Source organism: Lacerta agilis, chromosome 1, assembly GCF_009819535.1.
Source record: "Lacerta agilis isolate rLacAgi1 chromosome 1, rLacAgi1.pri, whole genome shotgun sequence".
Classification (NCBI taxonomy): domain Eukaryota; kingdom Metazoa; phylum Chordata; class Lepidosauria; order Squamata; family Lacertidae; genus Lacerta; species Lacerta agilis.
Window position 1 is genome coordinate 20076518 of NC_046312.1, and position 25593 is coordinate 20102110.

General features: G+C 44.0%; 2 protein-coding genes across 2 annotated transcripts; one reads left to right on the forward strand and one right to left on the reverse strand.

The window, feature by feature from the left end:
- Positions 1 to 2001: 2001 nt before the first annotated feature.
- On the forward strand, positions 2002 to 25593 carry DDX24 (DEAD-box helicase 24). The gene is made up of 9 exons (XM_033140568.1): positions 2002 to 2238; positions 7343 to 8070; positions 12265 to 12654; positions 13594 to 13747; positions 15646 to 16161; positions 19770 to 19845; positions 20862 to 21050; positions 23450 to 23579; positions 24695 to 25593. The coding sequence occupies exons 1-9, from the start codon at positions 2045 to 2047 to the stop codon at positions 24949 to 24951; spliced, it is 2634 nt and encodes an 877-aa protein (XP_032996459.1). The 5' UTR covers positions 2002 to 2044; the 3' UTR covers positions 24952 to 25593.
- On the reverse strand, positions 11206 to 11789 carry LOC117041614 (cytochrome b-c1 complex subunit 6, mitochondrial-like). The gene has a single exon (XM_033140581.1). The coding sequence runs from the start codon at positions 11709 to 11711 to the stop codon at positions 11442 to 11444; it is 270 nt and encodes an 89-aa protein (XP_032996472.1). The 5' UTR covers positions 11712 to 11789; the 3' UTR covers positions 11206 to 11441.

Sequence of the window (25593 nt, forward strand, 5' to 3'; positions counted from 1 at the left end):
ACCAGCCATGATGGGGGAGGCTGCTGTTGCATTCCTGTCCTGCTTGGGGGGATTCCCAAAGGCATCTGGTTGGCAACTGTGAGAGCAGGATGCTGGACTAGATGGGCCTTTGGCAGCCGCTTGACTCAGTAGAACTCTGATTGCAGGTAAGAACTGCTGCTCCATCAGCCCGACACATGTCCATCCAACATGTCAGGAGGCTAGCAGGTCACACATTCTGCCAGCCACACATGCAGCAACCATGAGGAGGACTTGTGTATACTGACATAGGCACTCACAGCTCTTCTATGTAAGGACGGTATCCTGAGTCAGAGTCCTTTCTCAGATGAAGAAATGTGATGTGCATTGGTACATGCTCAGGGCTCCTGCACATGGTCACCCAATGTATGGTTGTTGAGGTGGAGATGTAGCAGCAAGGTTTATTAGCAGGGGCTGAGACTGGCCTGTGATGCTCCTCAACCCCCTCATGTGGGCTTTAAACCCATAATCGAGCAATAGCAAAGCAATGCAAACACACTTAGCGCTGAACAGGATGCAGGTGGATTAGGTAGTGAGGTTTATCTGCCCACCTCTCCCAGTTGACTCCCCACCAGCTGAAGTTGGGATAACTATCTGCAAGAAAACCAACCAACCAAAGGGCATTCCTGGGATCTGGGGCAACCAAACTGTTTCCACTGCTATCACATGACAGTATCATATCTAATCCAGGCCTAGATCAAACCCAATAATCCTGCCTGCACTTTTGCCATAGCCATCCTGAGCAGGAAGGCTGCAGATACAACAGTAGTTATATTGCTCTGCAAAGCCCAGCCAACACCACAAATGAATCCAATGCACAATATGCAGTTAGGAAGCTGTCCAAATCAAGTCAGACTATTCGTCCATTAAGCCCAGTATTTGCTACTCTGACTGGCAGCTACTCACCAGTGTCCCTGAAAAAGATCTTTCCCAGCACCTACTTGTGTTTTTTTTCCCTAAGTGGAAAGGCAGAATTGAGCCTGTAGTCAAAAGCATATGCTCTACTGTTGAGCTATGTGTGGTTTCCCCCTAGAACCTGCCCTATTCTTGTGACTAATTTGATTTAAACTTTTTAATATTGCATTTTAAAATGGCAAGAATTGGACCCTTTGGTGAAGGACAAGTAACAGTAGATGGATGTGGATTTATTCGAAGTTTGGCGTGCACAAGATTTGAATCTGGCGTTTATGGGGAAATAGGTCACGTGAAAGACCGTAATGAAGAAAATGGACAACTTAGGAAAATATTATATTATTTTATTGAATATACTTTGACATTTTTACTGCTTCAATTTGCTATTCTACACAGGACATTGTTAAAAAAAATTGTGCATTGGGTTTGGGGGGAGAGGGAATGTTGTTTGGATGCCGTTTCTCGCCCCCTCCTTTTCAATAATTAATAAAATCAATTTTAAAAGTAGCAGTAGTAACAACAACAATACAAGGTGAAGAGACTTCAGCAACTTTTAACGAGAAAAATACAGGGCCAAACGATTCAGACCGAGACTACAGGCATGAGAGCACAAGCGTTCAGAAAGCGTGCAATATCATCATCCTCCTGTTGATCCTGTGATTAGCTGGAGAGTATGCCTCGGTTACTCGAGCTAATGAAGTGCTGAACAATTCTCTGAGGATAAAATAAAACAAAACAGCCATAATTAAGCAGCGGGGGTGGGGGAAAGCCCTTCCTGACATAGTTGTCAACTTTTCCCTTTTCTTGCGCGGAATCCTATTCGGAATAACGGAATTTCCCTTAAAAAAAGGGAAAAGTTGACAGCTATGCTTCCTGATAACATAACAACTCCACCAAAACTCCACTCAACTTATACCAGAGCAATAACGCTCATCTAAACCGACCATCGGATAACAACAACCAGTAGAATCGGAAGCCTCATCCTGTGCTTTCCCCCACCCTTCCCATAGAAACATGACCGCGCCAACGCAGCAACCGCAGCCTTCACCAACGCTGGAGAGGCAGCCAGGCAGGCAGCCTGATAAAAGTTCTGAAGCGAGCCCGGCGCTGGGGGATGACGTCACGGCATCATGGCCGCCCCCGTGAGGCTCCCACGTGGTGGGATTTCCCGGAAGCGTCGCTGTGCAGTGTCTGGTGGGATCTTCGCAGGGACTTTTCTTGGCGGGTGCAAACGGCGCTCTGCTGGGCTGTTAAACCCGGCAAGCGTGCTGAAGTAGCCTCGGAGGCCAGCGCCGCGGAGGAAGGAAGGCAAGGATTACTTTTGTAGAGATTTGTGCGGTGTAATGTATTTATGCATATAGATATTTCGGTGTAAGTCTCTTGGAGACCTTGGGTGACAAGCGACTAAGAAGTTCAAATAATAATAATAATAATAATAAATAAGAACTTGCAAGGAGATAACCGCGTGGGGCGGGTAGCAGGAAAGGACGGACGGCAGACCCCAAAGAAGGAAAATCGAGGTTGCTATTTACTGTTCTTGTAGTTTCATTACCATTTATAATGCTTGTTATTGCCACTTTGATGCCTCGCTGTTCCTCTCGGGAGCCAAGAGTGGCATATACCTTCTCTCTTTCCTTCCTTTCTCTCCCCTCCACCCCCCCTTTAATCTCGCGACAATATCAGTAAGATGGGTTGAGAAACGGCGGGGGGGGGGTATTTAGCCGGGGGTTCACCCCACTGAGCTTCATGGCGCTGTGTTGATTTGGAGATTGGTCTCCTCAGTACTTGGAAGTAAATCCCCGGTGAATCAGTTAAACTTCTGAATAAAACATATTTGGGGTGGCTTCCTGGTCAGCTGTTAATTCGTGCAGTTGGCTGCGTGTTGGACGCAAGCTCACAACTTAATGTTGTTGCATACCACTTTTACTGGGTGGACTGGCCAATTGGGAGGTTGCTGATTAGCAGAGATCCAAAAGTCTCTCATTATCTGAAAACCGAACACGTACAGTTCATTTCTATTTTTCATTCTTCCTTGTCCTCTGTTCACCTGCAAATTGGTTGGGGGTAAATAATATTTTCTGTTATTTATTTATTTATTTATTTGCTTATTAAAATAAAAATATACCGCTATATCATAAATATATATCACAGGGGTTTACAATAATATAAAACATTTTTTAAAAAATATTTTAAAAATCACATGACCTTAGCATAGGTGACAGCCAAATTTGATGTGAACAGCTACCCCCCCCCCCCAAAAAAAAATCATTGCAGTTACAGTGTAGGAGAAAGATGCAGCTATTTAATTTCCACCTATTGTACATCTGTTAATGTGGGTTCTTCTGCCTTACTTTCCCAAAGTTGCAGCCCTGTTTTAACAACTGTATGTTTAAACCTGGAAACTGAATCCCACAAAAACTGTAGTTTAGGATTAGGATTAGGATCGACATGTTGGACAATTAACTGTGTTAAATACTGTACTCAGATATTTGAAGTAAGCCACTGAGTGATGTTCAGCCAAGTCATACTCTGAGTAGACCCATTGAAACCAGTGGACTTCAGTTATTTAAGTCAGCTAATGATAATTATAATTAATTAATTAATTAATTTGTACCCCAGCCACACTGGGCGGCTTCCAACAGATATTAGGATACATTAGAATCATAGAATCATAGAGTTGGAAGAGACCACAAGGGCCATCCAGTCCAACCCCCTGCCAAGCAGGAAACACCATCAAAGCATTCCTGACAGATGGCTGTCAAGCCTCCGCTTAAAGACCTCCAAAGAAGGAGACTCCACCACACTCCTTGGCAGCAAATTCCACTGTCGAATTTGCATTAAAATGTCACAGATTAAAAATTTACCTGAACAGGGCTGCCTTCAGATGTTGTTTATCTCTTTGACATGAGATGGGAGGGCATTCCACAGGGCGGGCGCCACTACCGAGAAGGCCCTTTGCCTGGTTCCCTGTAGCTTTGCTTCTCACAGTGATGGAACCGCCACAAGGCCCTCGGTGCTGGATCTCAGTGTCCGGGCTAAACGATGGGGGTGGAGACGCTCCTTCAGGTATACAGGACCGAGGCCGTTTAGGGCTTTAAAGGTCAGCACCAACACTTTGAATTGTGCTCAGAAACGTACTGGGAGCCAATGCAGATCTCTCAGGACCGGTATTAGGTGGTCCCGGCAGCCACTCCCAGTCACCAGTCTAGCTGCCGCATTCTGGATTAATTGCAGTTTCTGGGTCACCTTCAAAGGTAGCCCCACGTAGAGCGCATTGCGGTAGTCCAAGCAGGAGATAACTAGAGCATGCACCACTCTGGCGAGACAGTCTGCGGGCAGGTAGGGTCTCAGCCTGCGTACCAAGATGGAGCTGGTAGACAGCTGCCCTGGACACAGAAGTAAACTGCGCCTCCATGGACAAGACCCTTAATCTCTCTCTCTCTCTCTCTCTCTCTCTCTCTCTCTCTCTTAATATGCTTTATTCTTCATACTTGCATCTGTACATCAAAGACTTACGGTACCTTCCTTATTTTACATAAGTCAGTTTTGTCAAAACGAAAATCCAACAAAAGAATATAAGTCCTCCTACGATATATTTAGTACATAAGTTTGACTTGCTGTCCTTTCCCAATTTTTCCACTCTAATAAACTTATTGCCTCAATATATTACTCATGAAATAATAATTTTCATGCAAGTATAAATCTGTTTTCTCCCTTTTAAACCTGTATTACTTGCGGAGATTACTCAAAGGTTGCTACCGATTTCAGATTGCAACAATTATGCTTTAAATATCTCCTTAGAGGTTCCCAGTTTGAAATGAACTCCTGTTTTGACTTATCTTTGATCTTTTCTGAGAGACTGTCTAATTCAGCATATTCTATCAGCTTTAGTAACCCTTCAGATTTAGTGGAATTTTGTCACTCTTCCAGTGTTTTTGCTATAAGTACTCTTGCGGCAAAAGTGGCATACAGAAAGAGTTTTCTTATCTTCCTAACAATGTCTGGACCTGTAATGCCCAATAAAAATGATTCTGGTTTCTTCAGAAAAGATACATTTAACATTGTTTTGAGCTCTCTATATCATTCCAAAATGTCTTAATCTTTTTACACACCCACCACATGTGGAAGAGAGTTCCGCCTGGTTCTCCACATCTCCAGCATGTATTTTTGTACATTTTGGAAAGCTTATAGGGGGTTAAATACCATCGATATAGCAACTTTTGGAGGTTCTCCCTTAATGTAAAACATGCCATAATTTTCCAATTAACTTTCCATAGGTGTTCCCATTGGCTCATCTCTATGTTGTGGCCAAAGTCTTGAGCCCATTTAATCATTGCTGATTTGACCTCTTCCTCCTTGACTTCCCAGTCAAGGAGGAGTCAATATATTTTAGAAAGAGTTTTGGTCTTAGAGTTTACTAGGTCGGATTCAAATTTGGAAATCTCCATCACAAATCCTTTCTTTTTATCATTTTTAAAAGTTTCAAATAATTGATAATATTGAAACCAATCTGACACCTGGTCTCTTATTTCTTCAAAAAAAATAACTTTTAACTGGATTTCTTCTTCTTTTAATAATGATTTCGCTTGTGTTCTTTTCACTTCAAGTGCTTCAGTTGGTGACATCCACCAAGGCACTTTTGGTTCAAGAAGGTCTTTATATTTTTCCCAGACCATGCAGAGGGATTTTCTGATGATATGATTCAAAAAGTTACTGTGAACTCTGAGCTTCCCATAACCCAGGTAGGCATGCCAGCCATACCTGTTGTTATACCCTTCCAGATCTAACAATTCCGGGTTTTTGAGTTTGCACCACTCCTTTAGCCAGGTGAGACAGGCTGCCTCATAATACAATCTTAAATTTGGCAGGGAAAAGCCCTTAATCTCAGGGTCATGGGTTAAAGCCCCATGTTGGGCAAAAGATCCTGCATTACAAATGTATTTTATATAGTTAAGCTTTTACGTCTGTCTTCAGTACATTTTATTTTATTTTATTGCTATGGCTAGTGGCTGATGCAAATTAATATTATTCTGATTCTGATTCCTTGGACTAGATGACCCTCGGATTCCCTTCCAACTCTTATGATTCTGTGAATTCCCAGCTGTATGTTTAGGATCCTTTATAAGGAAATATGCAACTAACAGTACAAGGCACCACTTCATTTCATGTCTTCTCTTTGCAAATTTGAGAAGGAAAAATTGTATTCCTTTTGTACATGTAATTTTCTACCACTTTTTGAGTCTAATGATTCCAATGCCACAGCTGCCAGTTATAGCTTGTGTTGTCTATGCTTGCTGCCTGAAAGTTTAGAAAAAAATAATACAGTCACTACCAAATCTGAGAGGATTGTTGTTGAGAACAAAATATGTAGAACCAAATGTTCAAAGAACCAGGAAGAGAACACAAGCCTATGAAGGGCATATTGAGACATGTTGCTGTAGGAGTTGCTCACATGAGTGATTATTCAATTCCCCCAGCCCCCAAGATAAATGTTAACAGTAAAAGTCCTAGTAGCTGTTGTCACTTTTCATATGAATGGACTTAGCAGGCTGGTAAGGACGACTGTAGAGAGAAGGTCTCTGCTAGTTAGCCAATGCGTTGCCCTCTAAATGCTGTTGGACTAGTGGTTATGGTGTCAGGCTAGGGAGACCAGGGCTCAAATCCTCACTCACACATGGTCTGGAATAATTGGAGTTGTAGTCCGAAACATCTGGAATGCATTAGGTTGGGAAACTCTGGTCTAGGAAAAGACAAGGTCTTGGGAGAAGGTAGCATGGCGTGGGAAGCAGGAAAGGACTAGGAAAGGAAGGTGGGAATGGTCTGAATGAACAGGAAGGACCTAAGGGGGGAAGAGAATGTAGACTGCTGAATGAGTGAAGGAGAGATGCTCATAGTTAGGAGCTGCAGAGAATTACATTTTGATTTGAAATGGCCTCATCAGATACACCTGCCTAGTCCAGCTTATAAATATATACCCTTCCATCAAATCAAAGAAGAGGCAGAGCAAAGTAGATTTACAATTAAAATTAAATTTATTGGCAGTGGCAGGAATATATAGCTCAATCCTTGAAAACCACACAAATTCTGATTGGTTTAAGAAAATCTGGGACATGATTTTAATATCCAGATTGACTTTTTTTTTTTACAAGCAGCTATAGCAGCACAAAACAGACTTTGTTTATTAATTCTAAAAACAACAAATTTCATGATGTACTGCCATATATCACTTTTCCTGCGTTATGAGTCACTTTAAAAAATTGATTTAATAATTGCATAAAGTGTTAAAACAGTGCACAGTGGTATCCTTTTTTCTTTTATCTCTTCCTTTTGTCCAATTTCATGTTAGGTACTTTATATAATGAATTTAACTGATAGCCATTTTTGGAATATTTTCCTTTGTTCTTCTTTGAAGGTCAATCATGAAGCTGAAGCGAGGTTCAAGTAAGTTTAAGACTCCATCCAAATTTAAGCGAAGAGGCATCAAAGTGACAGGGGCATGGAAGCCCATTGAGATTGACCCAAATCTCTTTGCCGATGAGCAACTTGGAGGCTTAGTGTGTTTTGAGGAGCTTACAGATTATAAACTGGTGTCTTCCTCGAAAGCGGGAGAAGAAAATGCCAAGGGGAGAAAATCTAGTAGGAGGCCTGGAGAAGAGGAAGAACATAGCGCAATTCCCAAAAAGAAGAGGAAGAAGGAGAAAAATCTGGAACAGGAAGTGAGTAGTAGTGATGAACCTAAAGTGGAGGAACTGGTAACAACTGAGCAGGAGGCTGAATGCAAAGAGGCCATCCCTACTAGCTTTGAGCAAGATGAGAGTGTGGAAGGAGACACCACAATCCTGAAAAGGAAAGCAAAGAAAAAGAGGAAGAGAGAGTTGAAGAAGAAAAAAACATGTCCTCCCCAAGATGTTGCTGAACCAGCTAAAACTTCTAAAAAGGCTAAAAACTGGACGGCAGAAGTCCTTTCTTTATCTTCAGGTCAGGAAGTGGACATGTCTGCATGGAAAGGCCTCTTCGTTCCTAAGCCTGTTCTTCAGGCACTGAGTGAATTAGGGTTCAGTGCGCCTACTCCAATTCAGGCCCTGGCTCTGCCTTCTGCGATTCGAGATGGCATGGATGTCCTTGGAGCTGCAGAGACAGGTATAACTCATTGCAACGGTGGTTGTTTCGCTTCCACTGTCCAAGATGTGTTTATTCTGTACCTCCATAAGCACATGATAGAAGTATGGGTTTTGGTAATCGAGCACAAAGTACAGCATGCTGAGAATTGCAGCTTTTTCTTCTGTGGGTGAAAAATATTTGGGTGCAGGGGCTGGTGAAATTGAAGAGGGCCATCAGGACAAGGCCAGCCCGAGACATTTTGCTGCTGTAGGCAAAACGCCCCAGCAATGCCCTTGCCCCCACAACAATTAATTTATTTTTATTTATTAAATTTATATAACGCTCTTCATCGTAAGATCTCAAGGCAGTTCACAGGAAAAAATACAAGTTAAAAGCAAAAGTGCAAACTTTCAACTTTGAAACGTGCTTTTTGATTGTAAAATTTTATATCGCAATTTCAGCGTATTAGATTTGTTGGCATCTCAGCTAAATTTGGCAGGCATCAAATATGGATTCTTATAACCTGCCAGTTGTCAATAACAAATTACAGACAGCTGCACGGGCACCAAGATTCAACTCGTATCTGTGTGTTTGTGTGTTTTTAAATATTCCAAGCTGTTCCGAGTTGCTTTGTACTCTCGTTTTCAATCTGTGCTCTTGGCTTCTAAGCCACTATGCATAAAACAAAGCTCTATGTTTTCCTTATTCACTGTAATGGGGAACCTGTAGTGACTATAACATTTCCCCCTTTTTGGCCAAAGTGGATAAAATTTTGAGAGACAAACGCCCTTCCGGAATGCAGTGAGCCTGCTAAATTGTAGACCGATAGAGAAATTTTCACGAAGGGCGCCTTTTAAATTTGATGAATCTTAACTAAAGGGAAAGTCTATGACTTTTTTTGATGTTCTGGCCGAATTGGATGCAGTTTGCAGGCATCACCACCCCTTTGAGGGGATGCGGCCTTCTGAATTTTAGAATGAATCATAAGGTGTGGGTGGATTTGATTTAAATCAAACTGATTTAAATCACGATTTAAATCACTAGTCAGTAAGGCTCAGGGCCAATTTAAATTAAAAAAATCCGATTTAAATAAAAAAATATCCGATTTTTTTTTAATTTAAATCGCCCGTGAGCCTTACTGACTAGTGATTTAAATCGTGATTTAAATCAGTTTGATTTAAATCAAATCCACCCTGGTGGTGGGAGAAGGGTTATTGGTGGAGTGTGTGAGCTCCCTCTGCCCCCTAAGACTTAGGGATTGCAACTTTTCTTCCCTAGGAGAGTAAGAGACCTCTACATTGTGATTGGAGTGCCCTGAGAAAATAATTATCTGCGATTCAAGGCTAAGACCTGCCTGTCAACATGACAGATTTCACCCCTTCCCCTTTTGAGCTCTGGGCACCTCCCCTCTCGGTTTTGTTTCATTTTGGTGGGGAGAGAATCGTTCAGTTTTTTGGAGAGCTAAAGCTACAGAGCCATTCTGCTGTTGTTGTTCAACTACAACTCCCATAATCCTCCACCATTGGCCATGCTGTCTGGGACTTATGAGATTCGTAGTTCAGCAACATCTGGAGGGCTGCAGGTTAACCACCCCTGGCTTATTGAATTGAGAAGGTCCCAACTTGGTTTCCCCTGAATTCACATTATCTCAACACTTGCTGAGGAAGAGCATTGGTGTGATAGAAGAAATGTCTGCCAATTACCCCTTCCCTAGGTGGACTTTCTTCCAGATTCAGAGGCCAGCCTGGGTGAACAACCTTTACCGCAAGACCTAGGGGCAGGGACATATGCGCAGGGAGACTTGGTGTGGGGGGCAGGGATTAAAAGAGGCCCTCCTGTTTGCCAGTTTTCACTTGGGAAAAATCCCTCCACTCCTTATGAGGGAAACCACTGGGTTAGTGACTCCATATTTCCTACAGAAAACATTCAGCCAAGGAGTTAAAAAGTCAATGGCAGCAACAGAAAATTGCATCACGATAGATGAGTTGAGTCGAAAGCGGTTTATCCTTGGCCTAGTTTTCATTTCTGTGTGTGGAGAGCGCTGATCAGAGCTGTCAATTAAGACAATTCCTTTTATAGAGCTTTTTAAAAAAAGACAGAGAGTAGAAGGAAAAATCCAACCAAGTACACATGTTGCACGTAAATAGCATTACACTACTTTGTATGTTACCTTAGGATGGTGGAAGCCTCAGATGAACCTTTGCACACCCAACAACAAGCAGGCCAGAAACCTCTACAATTTATTTTTAAATCAGAACAGCCATTTTGCTTTGCGGTGAGTCTTCTTACAGACTAGCTGCCTACAAAGCAACCAGTACTTTTTAAGAGTCCAGGCACTTATTGTTGGTTTTTTAAAAATATGTATATGTCCAAAAGATTTCACAGTGATTTATATTTATTAATTGCTACTGTTGAAAGGGAACCCACTGTGAAGTATCTTGGTCAGATAAGCAATGGCAGGTGTCTGTTTTAAAAAGCGCCAGTTTGACTCACTATAAGGCAACTACATATATTTACATAGCTTTAATTAAGAGAGGGAGCCCTGGCTGAGCGATAATGCATATCCTTTGCATCCAGAATTTCTGAGGTTCAATCCTCACCAACTTCAAGGAACAGGAAGCTGCTGAAGTAAAAGAATCCCTTGCCTGAGATCCTGGAAAAGAGCTGACATTCAAAGAAGGGTAGACAATACCAGACTAGTGGGGGGAAACCAGCTGGTTTGGTTTCTTAATTTTAGGTCTAAGCTTAGTTTTGATCATTCAACAAGTGTACAAAATATTAAGAAAATTGGATGACACGAGGTAAAAAAAAAGTTGGATCACTTGATATGGAATGACCTGGCTACACTAGTGTAAGGCAGTTTAGAAAACATTCAGAAAAGAGCGACCTGTTGAATGTTTGACTCTTATTTACACTGTACTGTATACAGATGGAGTGTTTCTTGGGGCATGGGGATGGTTTGTTATATGAATTTTTAAAAAACAAAACAAAAATAAAGATACGTTAAAAAGAAATGGGATGAAGCAAGTCCCCTATTTAAAAAGGTGCAGAATTTGGGGTTTTCTAGGGGGTCACGAAGAGTCGGACATGACTAAACGACTAAACAACAACAAAGTTTAGGGAAAAGGCAAAGAGAGGCAACATGTAGAAGTTTTTTTTTTTTTTTTTTACACATTTGACAGGAAATATCTTTAATATCAGAAGTCTACAGAAACACTTTGTTAAGCAGCCGCAAATCTTCTACATAACAGATGTATCCTGATGACAACTCTTAAATTCTCCCAGAATTACCATAGGGCTAGTTGCATTCACTTTCATATCACACGGCCAGAGCTGCATGTTTACTCAAACTGAACAGACTCAGGTTTTCATCAGCTATGCATGAGGAGGACACAGGCTTATATTAACATTTATTTCAATTTGCTGAAGAGTTTATGAGCCACACAATGGTCTCTAGCATGTAAGAAGTCAAAGAGTTCTTCTGTACACTTCTCCTCTGTATGGGACTTGGATGACACTCGAGCATTACACTCCTCTAAACGTTCCCGAGCTTTCACACATTTCTCAATCTGTTCACAATGCTCCCTGACAGTAGTTAAAGGATCCACAAGCTCTTCTTCCTCCTCCTCCTCGGGGTCCCCGCTCCGGCCCTCCAGCGCTTTCTCATCCTGCCACCCCATCGCCGCAAATCTCCCTCAAGCCTCGCTCCGCTTCCCCAGAAGGACGCCGAAGGGTCACCCAAAACCTCGGCGGAAATCCCGCCCGCAACATGTAGAAGTTTATAAAATTATGCATGGAGAAAGTGGATAGAGAAATGCTGTTGTTTTTCCACCCCTTGCTCCTCACGCTAGGACTCAGCCAATGAAGCTGAATGTTGGAAGATTCAGGACAGGTAAAAGAAAGTGCCTAGTTAAACTCTGGAGCTTAGTTCTGTGGGAGGCAATGATGGCTATAAAAGAGGGCTAGGCAACATCATGAAGGGCAAGCCTACCAAGGACTACCAGCCATGTTGTCTAGACTCTGCCTCCATGGTTGGAGGCAGCAATGCTTCTGAATATGAGTTGCTGGAAACCACAGGAGGGGAGAGGGCTCTTGGGTTTGCCAGTTTCCCCCAGGCATCTGGGTGGCCGCTGTGACAACAAGATGCTGGACTCGGTGGGCCATTGGCCTGATCCAGCAGGCTCCTCTTGTGTGCCTAGGTTTCTAACCTGTGTTTCATTTGTCCGTGTTTAGGAAGTGGTAAGACTCTTGCTTTCGCCATTCCAATGATCCATTCCATTCTGCAGTGGCGCAAGTCAACAGGATTGGCAAGTGGAAGGGATAGCCCACTTGACGAAGGAGAGGACGGTGAGGATGAGGTACCGAAGCAGGAAGAGAGTATGGATACAGGAGGCTTGAGCCCTGATGGGGGTGAAGCGAGTGGTGATGACGATGGCGACGGTGACAAGTCTTTGGCAGCAGGAAACCTGAAGGTGTTGGAGGGTGCAGAACGTGATCTGGGTTCCCCAAAACCTAATGCTGCTGCACATAAAAACAATCCTCTTCTGGGATTGGTCTTGACTCCTACAAGAGAACTTGCTGTCCAAGTGAAGCATCACATTGACGCAGTGAACAGATTCACAGGTAATGTCAATTCCTGGTAATCATAGAATTGGAAGGGACTCCCAAGGGTCCAACCCTCTGCAATGCAGCAATCTCAGCTAAAGCCCCCATGACAGATGGCTATCCATCAATGCTATTGTTGTGGTTATTATTTCATTTGTGAATCACTTCCTATGACGCATCTTGAAGTGATTCTACAATACAGTGAAGGGAGATGAGACAATAGCATGTATAAAATCAGTTTTGATTTTCATCTAACATACATATAAAGGTCTGTCTTCCATTATTTACTTTGCCTTTCCTAAAATGGAAACATGCTCTGCAGAGAAAGTTTCCTACGGTTTTCTGTCTTCTCTGCAGGGATGCACAATCAGTTTCCTGTGAAAATCCTTGTTTTTTTTCTTTTCTTTTTTTGAAATGCAGCTTTCTAACCTTCCTTGCTGTGTTTGAAGGTGTCTGGGCATGGCCTGTGGACATCTGAGAACCCAGAGAGGTGGTTGAGTAAGACGTCCAACGATTGGTGGTGGTGCTTCAGTGACCTGCCTGGTTCATTTGCTCGCGCAACTAGAAAGCCAAGATAAATTATTCAAAATAAGAGTGGTTGTTATTTGCATAATTTATACAGGTTGAGAATTGCACTTTGGGGGGGGGGGGGCTCAGCACCGCATTGGTATGGATTTTTAAAATTACACACTATTAGGAGGAGCGCACACCATCTTGAATACGGGATAAATGTTTTGGTCATCTTTATAGTTTGTTGGTTTTTTAAAATATATATATATTGGGAGATGCTTTGTGGAGGTTTGTGCTCCTAAAAAGGGGGGGGGGAGGTAAATCCAGTGATTTCTTACAAACATGGTGCAGCATCTCATGACTTTCATGCTAGATTTTTTTTTAAAAAAATATAGCTACAACAATGCTCCAGGGACCTTAATGTGCTATTGGTCTTCTGTCTTTTAGGCATTAAGGCAACCATTCTTGTTGGAGGAATGGCGCCTCAGAAGCAGCAGCGAGTTCTGAAAAGGAAGCCTGAGATTGTAATCGCAACCCCCGGGCGCCTATGGGAGCTAATACAGGAGAAGCAGCCACATCTCTCAAACCTGCGGCAACTCAGGTACTCAAGATCCCTTTTCAAATATGTCTTCCTTCTCCCAAAGGAGCAAATACTATCTGGGTATTTTTAAGATCATCCATGCTAAAGAACTTCCTGCTTAAGCAATAGTACAGAGGTAGTCAATGTATCACCCTCCAGATGTTGTTGGACTACAGCTCCCAACAGCCCTGACCGTTTGTGGAGGTGTTTTGGGAGCCTTCCGCAAGAAATACCTCTGCTCAGCCAGAGATGTATTTACAGTCCTTTATTATATACATATGTACAAGATACCGCTCATGATTCATGCGTCCGATCCCTCGCTCTCAGATCCCGGAAGTGGAGATTAATGGCTACGCCTCCAGCACAGCAATCTGGGAACTCCGAGCTTCTGCCTCTCCTCTCAGCGCTTAAGCCCCCTTCGCTCCTTTGCCGAAGGAGCAGGCACCACCTCCCCTTCCGTGCCACAACTGCTCAGGCGTTGCTGAGGCTCCTTAGCATCGGAGAGCCCCTCCACCTCTGAGCTCGCTTCCTGCATATAGCTTCCTAAGGGCTCATTCCCCTCCCTCGGCCCTCGGCCGCTCCCTGGCAGTCCCGTGACACCGTTGGTGGTTCTCGCTAGGGCTAATGGGATTTGGAGTTTAGCAACGCCAAGGGCGCCATGGTTAGCCACCTCTGCAATAAACACTTTGCAGGATCTTTCAGGGCTTTCCCTTGAAGTTCACAATTGCTGCTTTGAGAATCGGGGGACGCTTACGCATGCTTGATGTTGCTCTTGGACCACTTAGCTCTGTTGCACCTGCTTGCACATACTGTGGCTCATTCAGATGAACAGCAGAGACCATGAAGCTACTACAGAACAATTGAGGTGGGTGGAGGATGGAAACTGTTTCCATAATTGGCCTGACTTACCAGATTTTCCCCTCCACCCAGCTCATGCCACGTTTCAAAGCAAATTTCCAGGCACTGGCAAGTGGCGGCCAGTGTTAGGTATCAGCCAGGTGCATTTTGCGACTGGTGTGGGTCCAGCTGCGATCACCTGGAGATCTCTGGATGCCATGCTGGCGACTGGGGAAAGCAAAATGTCAGAGAAAGATCTGAAATATTTTCCTTGATGCGTGAACTTGTTGTATTCTGGATTGCTTTATTTGATGTTTCAATATGCTGTAAACCGTGGTATAGAAATGAATAATGATGATGATGATAATTAATTAAAAAATCCCATTGAAACGAAATGGCGCCTAGACATTCCATGGTGGCAACCACAACCTACATTTAAAGTTCCATTTGTGGGTTAGCTGGAGTGGCAGCAGTTTCACCCTGGTTCCTCCTGGGCCCGGGCTTGATGCAGCACATTCCTCCCTTGGTGTGCCAGGCAGTGGCGGCAGAGGGAGTCCCTCCATTGCCAGTGCCCAGCACATCAAGGAAATAACGAGCTCCATTGGCCACAGTGCTGATGGAACCTGTTCTACCAGGTGCTGGCGACGTAGAGTCCCTCTGCCACCAGTGCGCTCAGGGAATAGCAAGCTGCATCAGCTCCGGCACCTTACGGTCAGGAGTGGTGGCGGTTTCACCCACAGACTACCGTCGGTTGAAGGCGCCATCACGTTCTGGCCCTCAAACCAGTCCTGGGAGATGCATGGATACACCAAGCCTAGTGGTCGTCAGTTTGTGACAGCAAAGTCCTTGAATTTGCCGGTGCAAATTCCATCAGACTTTTGTTTCCCTGCACCTTGGTTTCCCACTTTGGTATCTATACAAGCATACGGAATAAGAATTGGCTCGTGGTTCTGTTCACGCACTGCAGGCCATTGTTCTCTTCTGTGTGCACAGTAGCAGGTAGGGCTCTTTTGAAGCGTGTCTGATTTCCTCTTATCTCAAAACGAAACGCTCTAAAACTGTCTCGCGCGTCCGTCTGACAGGTGCCTGGTGATCGACGAAGCGGACCGGATGGTGGAGAGGGGGCATTTCTTAGAACTCTCTCAGTTGCTGGAAATGCTGAGCGACTCGCAATATAACCCAAAACGTCAGACGTTTGTCTTTTCTGCCACCCTGACTTTGATCCACCAGGCTCCGGCTAGGGTTCTCCAGAAGAAGAGAGCTGTCAAAATAGACAAGAAGACCAAGCTGGAAATCCTGATGGAAAAAGTTGGCATCAAGGGCAAGCCCAAAGTGATAGACTTGACCAGGAAAGAGGCCACCGTGGAGACTCTCACCGAGACCAGGATCCACTGCGATACAGAGGAGAAAGACTACTACCTGTATTATTTCCTCCTTCAGTACCCAGGCAGAACCATGGTTTTTGCAAATAGCATAGATTGCATCAAGCGGCTCACTGCCCTCCTGACAATATTGGACTGCGACCTCCTGCCTCTTCATGCAAACATGCACCAAAAGCAAAGGTTGAAAAACCTGGAAAGGTTTGCTGAACGCAACAGGTTGGTTTCTCTTCCCCCCCCCCCCGCCCTTTGGTTTATTTTATCGATTAAGATCATGCAGCTTTTCAAAAGTGGATTGCTTGAATTGACAAAAACACAATGAGAATAAGAACGGAGTAATGCGCCACAGCACAATTAGCAAGGAAACGCTGAGAAGCTTACCAGAATTTAAAGCTGGGCGAAACTTTAAGGGGAAAAGTAATAATGACTTGCCTAAAGCTTAAAACGGAGGGAACCAACTTGGGAAAGAGTTCTCTCTGGGGAACTTTGTGGGAAGCACGGGGGCCGCAGTAGAAAAGGCCCTGTCTTAAGTGCCAACCAGCTATGCCTGCAGTGGAGGTAGGACACAGAGCAAGGCCTTTGATATTGAACACATTTGAGTGACAGGATCCTATAGCGTGGCCTCAGTTACCCATGCTCTGCCAACCTCCCGTGCAGATTGCTGCAGTGCATTCTACATGGGGCTTCCCTTGAAGATGGTCCAGAATCTGCAGCAGTGGAATGCAGTAGCTCTGGGCAGTGCAGAGCTGCCAGAGAAAGGCACATCGCTCCAATTTTGAGAGCACTGCACTGACTGCCGTGGAGCCACTGGGCCCAATTCTAGGTGTTGGAACTAGTGTGCAAGGCCTTAAATGGGTACTTGAAGAAGCCATATTCTCCATATGCCGCAACCCATAATTTGCAGTGGAGGGCAGACATCCTGAAAGCAGTATGGCTGTTGCAAGTGGCAAGGACGATGAGAGTGCACAAGAGGGCTTTCTCTGTAGTGGCCCACCATGTTTAGAACCCCTCCTGGAGGTAATGGTGCAGTCCCCACCCCCTAGCTGTGCTTGGGAGAAATTCGAAGACAGTTTTATTTGTCCAGGCCTTTGGGAGGGGATTGGCATTGTTAGGCTTTCATTTTAATTGTTGTGTCCTGGATACTGTGGGGTTTGACTTGAGGCTGTTAACTTCCTTGGGGACTCTTCGGGTAGGAACGTCCAGCTGTGAATTAAAAAAAGAATAGGAGGTGGACCTTCGAATATCTTTAGGGCTTTATCAGTAAGAATGGAAACATTTATTGATTGATTTGATCTCAGCGCAGTTCACAGAATAAAATACAGAACAAAACAGCAAAACAGTAACACACACGCCCTTCCCACAGGCACATTTAAAAGGCTGTAGAATATTAATCAGCCCAAGGCCTGGTCGAACAGGAACATTTTCACCTGGTGCCTAAAATATATATAGTGAAGGTGCCAGGCGAACCTCCCTGGAAGAACATACCACAAATGGGGAGCCACTACAGAGAAGACCCATTCTTGTGTTGCCGCCCTCTGGACCTCATGTGGAGGAGGCACACGAAGAAGGGCCTCAGATGCCGAACACAGTCTGGAATGGTTTACATGGGGAGAGGCAGCCCTTGAGATATTGCAGTCCTGAGCATTTGAATCGCTCCCACAAACAAAACTACCAATCAGTGCAGACAAGGCAAGAATCTATGATGTGTAGTCGTCACACACACTGTATAGCTTTGATTAATGGCTAGTTGTCCTGGAGGACTGGCTAGAGAAGGGGTGAGAGCTAGCAGGCCTCAACTTCACACATGAAAGTCGGCCTCACACAGTGTTTTGTGGCTGCACACGCAGTGTGTGTACTCCACCTTTCTTTTGCCTCTAGGGTGACAACCAGGCGGCAGCAGCACCTCCCTCAGGGCCACTGGAATTGGGCCAGGCATCTTTCCCCCACCCCCTAGACTCCTAATGTACAGGACAACTATTTTGTGCAGGGGAGTAAGCAAACTTAACGTGAGCTGGAGCGAATGACGTGGGTTGGATGTTTGGTTTCCTTAGCAAATGCTGTTCAAGGCAGCGATCAGCAGTAATGTACTCCTGCAATCAAATGATAAATTGCAATGAAATGAAAAAGATACAGAGTAAAAAAAACACAAGGCAGGTAAAACTTTATAAAAAACAAATTAGGCTTATTTACATAGTGTGGGTAGGAGAACTGAAAATAATATATTTCACATGTGGTTTCAGATAGTACAGGGGTAGATGAGTCTAAAAAGCCCAGAACACACATTTTCCAGTTACAGGTGGGTAGCCGTGTTGGTCTGCCATAGTCAAAACAAAATCGAAAATTCTTTCCAGTAGCACCTTAGAGACCAACTGAGTTTGTTCCTGGTATGAGCTTTCATGTGCATGCACACTTCTTCAGATACACTGAAAGAGACCATGAAGCTCTCTATATTGGACAAACAGGCCAAACCCTACGCCAAAGGATAAATGGACATAAATCTGATATCAGGAATCACAAGACAGAGAAACCAGTAGGAGAACACTTCAATCTCCCAGGACATTCTATAAAAGATCTCAAAGTAGCTGTCTTAATACAAAGAAATTTCAGAAATAGACTGGAAAGAGAAGTGGCTGAATTACAACTAATCACCAAACTTAAAACCACGGAGAAACCTGGTCTGAACAAAGACATTGGATTCTTATCTCATTATACATAACAAAGCTATCTTTAGCCATCTCACCACTTGCCTTTCCCTGCAAGACTAATTACAGCCATTAAGAGTCATCAACAGGTTTTCCACACCTATCAGCTGATCAACCATTCCCACCACCCTTCTGAGCAATACCCCTCCCCACTCCCTCACTATATTTAAGGATCTGGTGACTTCTGTTTCAGTGTATCTGAAGAAGTGTGCATGCACACGAAAGCTCATACCAGGAACAAACTCAGTTGGTCTCTAAGGTGCTACTGGAAACACATTTTCCAGGTCCTCCAGCAGTTATGGTGGCTCATTTACCAGAAGTAGTTTATTTACAATGGAAGTGTATACTCAATTCTGATCAAACTAAGCCTCCTAGAGCATGATTTGCATCGGGAGGCTTAGTTTGGTCAGAATCAGGTATACATGTCAAGAGTTATTGCTAAATACATCGCTTCTGGTAGATGAGCCACTGTAGCTGCTAGAGGGCCGTGAAAATTTGTGTCCCGGGCTTTTTAGACTATCTGAAACCAAAGGGGTGCATTGGTTGCCAGATGTGGATTCCCCCCCCCCCAGCTCTCATACCCCACTAACAGTGGCTATAACAAGTCAGCTTATGAGCCAAAGGGCCTGTCTTAATTTTAAAAATTGCCCGCCAGCAGATCACCATGGGGGTTGAGCTGAGCTCCCTCTGGCAAGGGGTTTCAGAGCCATCAAGAAGGCTCTCTGCTGAACATTTGCCCTGTGTTCTTCAGATGCCTCTCCCATAGATCTTAAAACCTGTGCAGGCTGACATGGATGAAGCCTTTCAGATAACCTTGCTCCAAAGATTTGCAGGCGAAAACTAGCAGTCTGAATTGTAACCGGAAAGAAACCAGTAGCCCCTGAAGGTTTCTCCACCCCTCCTTCACAGGCTAAGTAAAGCAGTCTTAAATAGATAGGTTACCTTCTTTCTTGCCCTCTTTTGTCTTTCTTTTCATTCTACTTATGACACAGTCCTATTTTGCTTATGTTACTGTATCTGGCCTTCTGGTAATACTGAATTCAGTGTTAATGCTCTTCAGGGAGCTCTTCCCCCTTCCCCTTTCCTTAATAAAAACAACCATTGTCTCCACTTCTGCAATTTCAGCTGTGCCCTCTTGACAACAGATGTTGCCGCTCGTGGTCTTGACATTCCTCACGTGCAGCATGTCATACATTACCAGGTACCGGAACAAAATGTATTTCTGTTCTCCGTTCATGAATTTGTAATACATTGATGGCTGGCGGTAAATTGAAGACCACAAGCAATCTTCATGGCCTGTCTTTGCGTTGTAACACAGAAGAAGACAGAGAGGCATGGTGGATTGGTTTAAATCAAGATGGTTTCAGTTAGCAGGGAGGCTGATTTAAATCATTGATTTAAGGTGGGTTTAAAATCAAGTTTCCCATGCACATCAACCTCTGACTTTTGTCTTCTGGGTTTCTGGCGTTTTTCCTGTTGTTATTCTGTCTCTCACAGCTACAATAAACGTACCATTAAAATTATGGACTGGTCATTTCTTCGTCAGAGGGCAGACGGGCAAATTTAGCAGGGGATCAAATACTTCCCCCCCCCCTCCTCACTGTATACTTCATGGTGCAAATTTAGCTCCTAATTGCAACTGAATAGGGTATTATTTACACGGCTGTTTCATTCTTAAAACCATGGTGTGTGTCTGTTTGTTGCACTGTATATAACAAACTCACACTCCTCCATTTCCTCCCAAGATGGATGCCAACAATATAATTTATATGTTTTCCATTATTCTACCTATAGATGGACTGTCATTAAAATAATCCCATGTAGGTTCTCAAGACTAGTAGGTGTCTCCATGATAGTCTGTTAGGTAAACTTAAATAGAATGTAGGAACAGACACACTTGGACCTTCCGAGTGTTGCTCCTTTCTGCTTTATTCTGCCGTGGCTCAGTCCTGCAGAAATGATTTTTTTTTTGTTAGTAGTTTTGTTTGAAACTGTGACATGTGCAAACCAGCCTGTCATTTCAGATTTCTCTGACGTTTCTGGGGTTGCACATAATTGTGGAAGCCAATATCTCCCAAGAGTTAGCGCACCTTGATAAACTGAAACAGTGCCATAGTAGGTGTGAAATTGCTTGCTGCTGGGGAGCATTATGCGTTCTCTTTTTGTGTACTGCAGACCCGTTCCTGCTGAAGTGCTTAATCTCTTTCGCTTTTGCAGGTTCCACGCACCTCTGAGATTTACGTGCACAGAAGCGGCAGGACCGCCAGAGCTGCCAATGAGGGCCTGAGCTTGCTTCTGATTGGCCCAAGCGACATGATGAATTTCAAAAGGATTTACAAGACGCTGGAGAAGAACGAAGAGCTTCCTTTTTTCCCTGTCGAAACAAAATGCATGACGGCAATCAAGGTGATATAGATCTTTCTTTTGAAAGTAGTGTGCTCATGGTTTTTGTTTTATTTATCAACCACAGTGCTTTTCACAGTTGCTCAAGGCTTTGTAACAGATTTCTGTTCCTAACACCTGATTTTGGAACTTGGTTGGGGAAGTGAGATCTGTAACAGTGGTTCTGACTGAGATGGCTGTTCATGAGCCAAGCTGGCTGTAATTTTTTTATTTTAAAAAACGCTTCTAGCAAGTGGGCTGGTGGAGGAGAGACAGGGTGATCCATCCCTTCTCTGCCAGTCAACATATTAGCCTGCATTAATGTCCTGGTCATCTGTGACAAGTTTTTAAAAGCAAGGTGGCATAAAGTTGGATATAGAATCATAGAATTGGAAGGAATCCCACAGGTCATCTAGTCCAACCACTTGCAATTCAGGAATCTAAACCAAAGCATCCATGACAGATATGTGCTACTGCACTCGAGCAGAGCCAGGGTTCAGCTTCTTCAGTGCTCATCTCTCCTTTAGATCTTGCCAGCCAGGGTTGGAAGACCAGAAAAGAAGACATTACTGTATGTTATCACTAGTAGAGAAAAGACAAGAGAGCAGGAGTTACTTGGAGACATTAAAATCAAAGCAGTTTTTAATGAGCTTAGTTTTCAGTAGTTGATTGCAGGTAATGAATGTTTTTCAGGACTAATTTTTCCTTTATTTGGCTGCTTAAGAATTTCCAATTGCTCATCACCCTGCTGTCACTTCTGCGGCTTTAATAATTTAATCCCTTATTAAATATGGAATATAGGCATAGATAAATCACCATGTCCCATTTGCAGACTTGCGTGGGACTTTCTTTGGTGCCTGCATTCTAAGCTCTTAATGTTGGCAGCGCCCTGCCAGATCTCATTTTTCATCTAGAACATTCATCTAGCAGAACTATTGAATTAAAACGTGTTGAAAGCTAAGGGCAAAAGACTCTGTGAATTGCTCTGGTGGTTCCGATATAACTTAGTGGAGCATAATCGCCTCCATTGCTTTGCATTGTAGAAAAGGCTCCTTTAGGAGGATAAGCAGAATATAAATTAAATTAATAAGATAACAGTGAAAAATAAATATATTTCCCCTCCAGTTTCTTTGTCATTTTCCTTGTTTTAAGTGATATGTAATTTGAAGCTGGGTCTATATTATTTATTTGTTTCTGTCTGTTGTGAGGTGGTAGCTTGCTCCATCCCAAATGTTTTGGGTAACAAAATAGAGGAAACAGCGGTAGTCTTACAAATAATTTTCCAATCTTTTTATTAATAATTGCAGTTGAACAAAAGTCCAGTTAAACCACCCAAACATAGGATATGTTTAAATCCACAGAGCTTGGTTGACTTAAGTTACACTGCACCCAAACTTCTTAAGGCAAGCTTGTAAATCACCATGTTACAAGTGGAAGGTAACTAATTGTTGTCAGTAGGGAAAGCTTTTCCAATTCAGAACTGTTGGCTTCCTCCTTCCCCATTTGAGTCTGCTGATGTCCCATAAAAGACCAGCGTAAGGCATGCTGGAGCTTAAGTTTAGTGTACTTAGACCCTCTTTCCATCTTGGCCTAATGGCAGTCCCGGAAAACAAGGTAGCCGGACAAATTAGCCCATGATTTCCCCAAGATCATCCAATGAACTTTGCAGCTAAATGCCAGTTCCAACCCAGGTCTGATCAAACCTATCCATTCTTAAAGAAATCAGCCCAGAGTGCTCACTAGAAGGACAGATCCTGAAGTTGAGGCTCCAGTACTTTGGCCACCTCATGAGAACAGAAGACTCCCTAGAAAAGACGCTGATGTTGGGAAAGATGGAGGACACAAGGAGAAGGGGACGACAGAGGATGAGATGGTTGGACAGTGTTCTCGAAGCTACTAACATGAGTTTGGCCAAACCGCGAGAGGCAGTGAAGGATAGGCATGCCTGGCGTGCTCTGGTCCATGGGGTCACGAAGAGTCGGACATGACTGAACAACAAAAATGTTTGTAGACTGAGGTCCAAGGGTGGCTTTACAAATCATCACCTTGAAGTATGTCCAGAAAATAACAGGGATGGCAAAATTTAGGGAGTAATGGTTAACCTAGGGTCCCATGAGTTCATTAGAGTTAGTGAATTCCTTACAAAGGCAAAGTGTGGAAGCTTTTTCATCTCCCCTGCTATTATGAGAGAAGGAAACTAACATGGTGAAGGGCAAGTGATTAAAATATTAATAATGACATCCACAGACCTCTACCATCTATTTGTTGAAGAAAAAGCAACCGTGGAAGACCAAGCCACGTCAAAACAGTGCCACTTAGCCCTTATATTGCCTTTGTCCATGTACTGCTTTGAGTGCCCACATCCTGTCCCTGCATGACACAAAAAACCGATGGCTGGAAAACCTCACTGTGCTTCGTTGCAGGAGCGGGTGAACTTGGCAAGAAAGATTGAGAAGGTGGAATATTTCAACAGCCGAGCAAAGCAGCATAACTCATGGCTCCAGCAAGCTGCAGAAGCGCTTGAGCTTGATTTGGATGATGATGAGCTAATAGGCAAGTAGCAGTGTGTGTGTGTGTGTTTGGGCTTGGGAGGGAGGGAGGGAGGAACCACCCCGAGGAAGGTGTAATAAGGGGCATATCTCCTGGGTGGAGCAATGAAGGCAATAACCTGGGTACTCTCACACATCTAAAGAGCTCTGTTTATGGATTCTTGTATTTAGCTAAAATGCATTCTCCTCCTTTGGAAAATGTTTGAGGTTGTACACAAGTTGGGCAGCGGGGGGAGAGCAGGTAAGGCATAAACTTCATTCAAACTCAGGAAGAGTGGGCACAGCTTAGCGCCAGTTCAGACATTCAGAAAAAGAAAAAGCTGCAAACCTCCATAATGCCAGTCTCATGTTTTAATGCTTCCCGAAGGATCAATGCACGTGGAGTCCAAGTGCAGCAGATGTTCATGTGCGTCAATCAGCCAAGGCAAGGTTAAAGAGGAATGTTTTTGCCTGGTGCCTAAAGGTGCACAATGAATCTTGTTTTACATGTCATCATTTAACTATTGGGAGTCAGAAACCCTTAACTATGTACTATAAATTGTCCAGTGATCAGTAGATTCCTATAAGGGTTCTGCTGGGGCTTCTCGCGAGTAAAGAGGCCTCGACTCAGGTCCAGTATATTTACAGGTTTTATTGTGCAGATATGTACAGTGCAGAGCTCAAAGTTCGTGACCAGCTTAGTCACTCTCAGATCCCGGAAGTGGCGCTTTTCGGGAGCGCCCCCAACATAAGAACTTGGGCACCCCCACTCTCCGCCTTCCCTCCTTATGTTTCACACCCCTACGCAATTGGGGTGACGGAACTCTCGTTGCTCCCTCCTCGCTTGGTCCGCTGAGTGGGTGTTGGGTCCCTGGAGCATCCCCCAGCCCTCTCCCCGCTGGGCTGTTTTCCCGCCTGTCGCTCCCGCTGGATGTTCCCCTGCTATCCCCGCAGCGCTGGGGCTCTCCGTCCTCTGACAGCCCCTGCACCACCCGGCTGGGCGCTGACTGTTCCCTGACAATTTCCCCATGCTTTTCACCAGCCCCCAGCTTTAAGTAACAAAACTTCTAGAACGCCTCTTGAAGATTTGTGCTGGGATTTATGTCTCTCCCCCCCCGCCCCCGGTGTGTGTGTCTACAGGAGGCCGACCCGACGAGCAAAATGAGAGTGAGAAACAGAAGATGCTAAAGGGGATGAAGAAACATCTGAAACACTTGCTGTCTCAGTCCGTTTTTAAAAGCTTGATGAAGACCAAATACCCAACCCAGTCTGGGAAACTGCTCTTGTCCGATATTTCGGGAGAACGTTCTCAGTCTGCTTTGGACACCATGTCAAAAGCAAAAGCGAAGAAGATGAAGAAGAAACCACAGCAAAATGCAGAGAAGTTGGGGAAATGATGGGACATTTTGGGGGGTGCGAGATAAGGAACACTTAATTCTCCCCTTCACAGCCATTGGATGCTCAGACCCCTTTTAAGCACAGACCTGTTCTAGAATGATTGCTGCTTCCTCTCGTGTTGCTGCTCTCAAGGCAGTCAGAGTGCATGTACAGAAACCAGCCACCTGGTCCTTCTTGGTGCTGAGTTTACCTGACATACAGGTGATGTCCAATGTCTTGAGTTTTGTGTAAAACATGCCACCTGAAAGAACCAGGTGAGTGGAAATCATTGCACATGATTGGGGTTGTGTAGAAGCAACTGCAAAGGTGGCAGTGAGCCCAGAGGAGCAGGTAAGCATAAATGTGTGTGTATCAGCTCTGTATCCTTTTAATTAAGTTCATTTATTCATTTAAGTTGCAGGGCGTTGCATATGCATTTCTAAAGAAAACCCTATGTTTGTAATTATTCGAATTTTGCGTTAACGTTTGATGCTTTAAATCGTAGCAGCCGTGGGGAATCTTCTCTTCCAGGGAAAGAAGAAATTAAAACATGTCGGGGGGGGGGGGAGACACACTGTACCCTAAAGTAAATTAGAGAATGAATTTCTTCCTGTTCTTAACTTGCCCAGCTGAAATCTTTATTAAAATATTTGTAAAACTTT

Bases quoted from the DNA above. Each gene is read 5' to 3' on its own strand.
- LOC117041614 (XM_033140581.1), bottom strand. From the start codon at position 11,711: ATGGGGTGGCAGGATGAGAAAGCGCTGGAGGGCCGGAGCGGGGACCCC.
- DDX24 (XM_033140568.1), top strand. From the start codon at position 2,045: ATGACGTCACGGCATCATGGCCGCCCCCGTGAGGCTCCCACGTGGTGG. The intron at 12,655-13,593 runs GTAATGTCAATT...TCTGTCTTTTAG, and splicing joins CGCAGTGAACAGATTCACAG to GCATTAAGGCAACCATTCTT. The intron at 19,846-20,861 runs GTACCGGAACAA...TCGCTTTTGCAG, and splicing joins AGCATGTCATACATTACCAG to GTTCCACGCACCTCTGAGAT.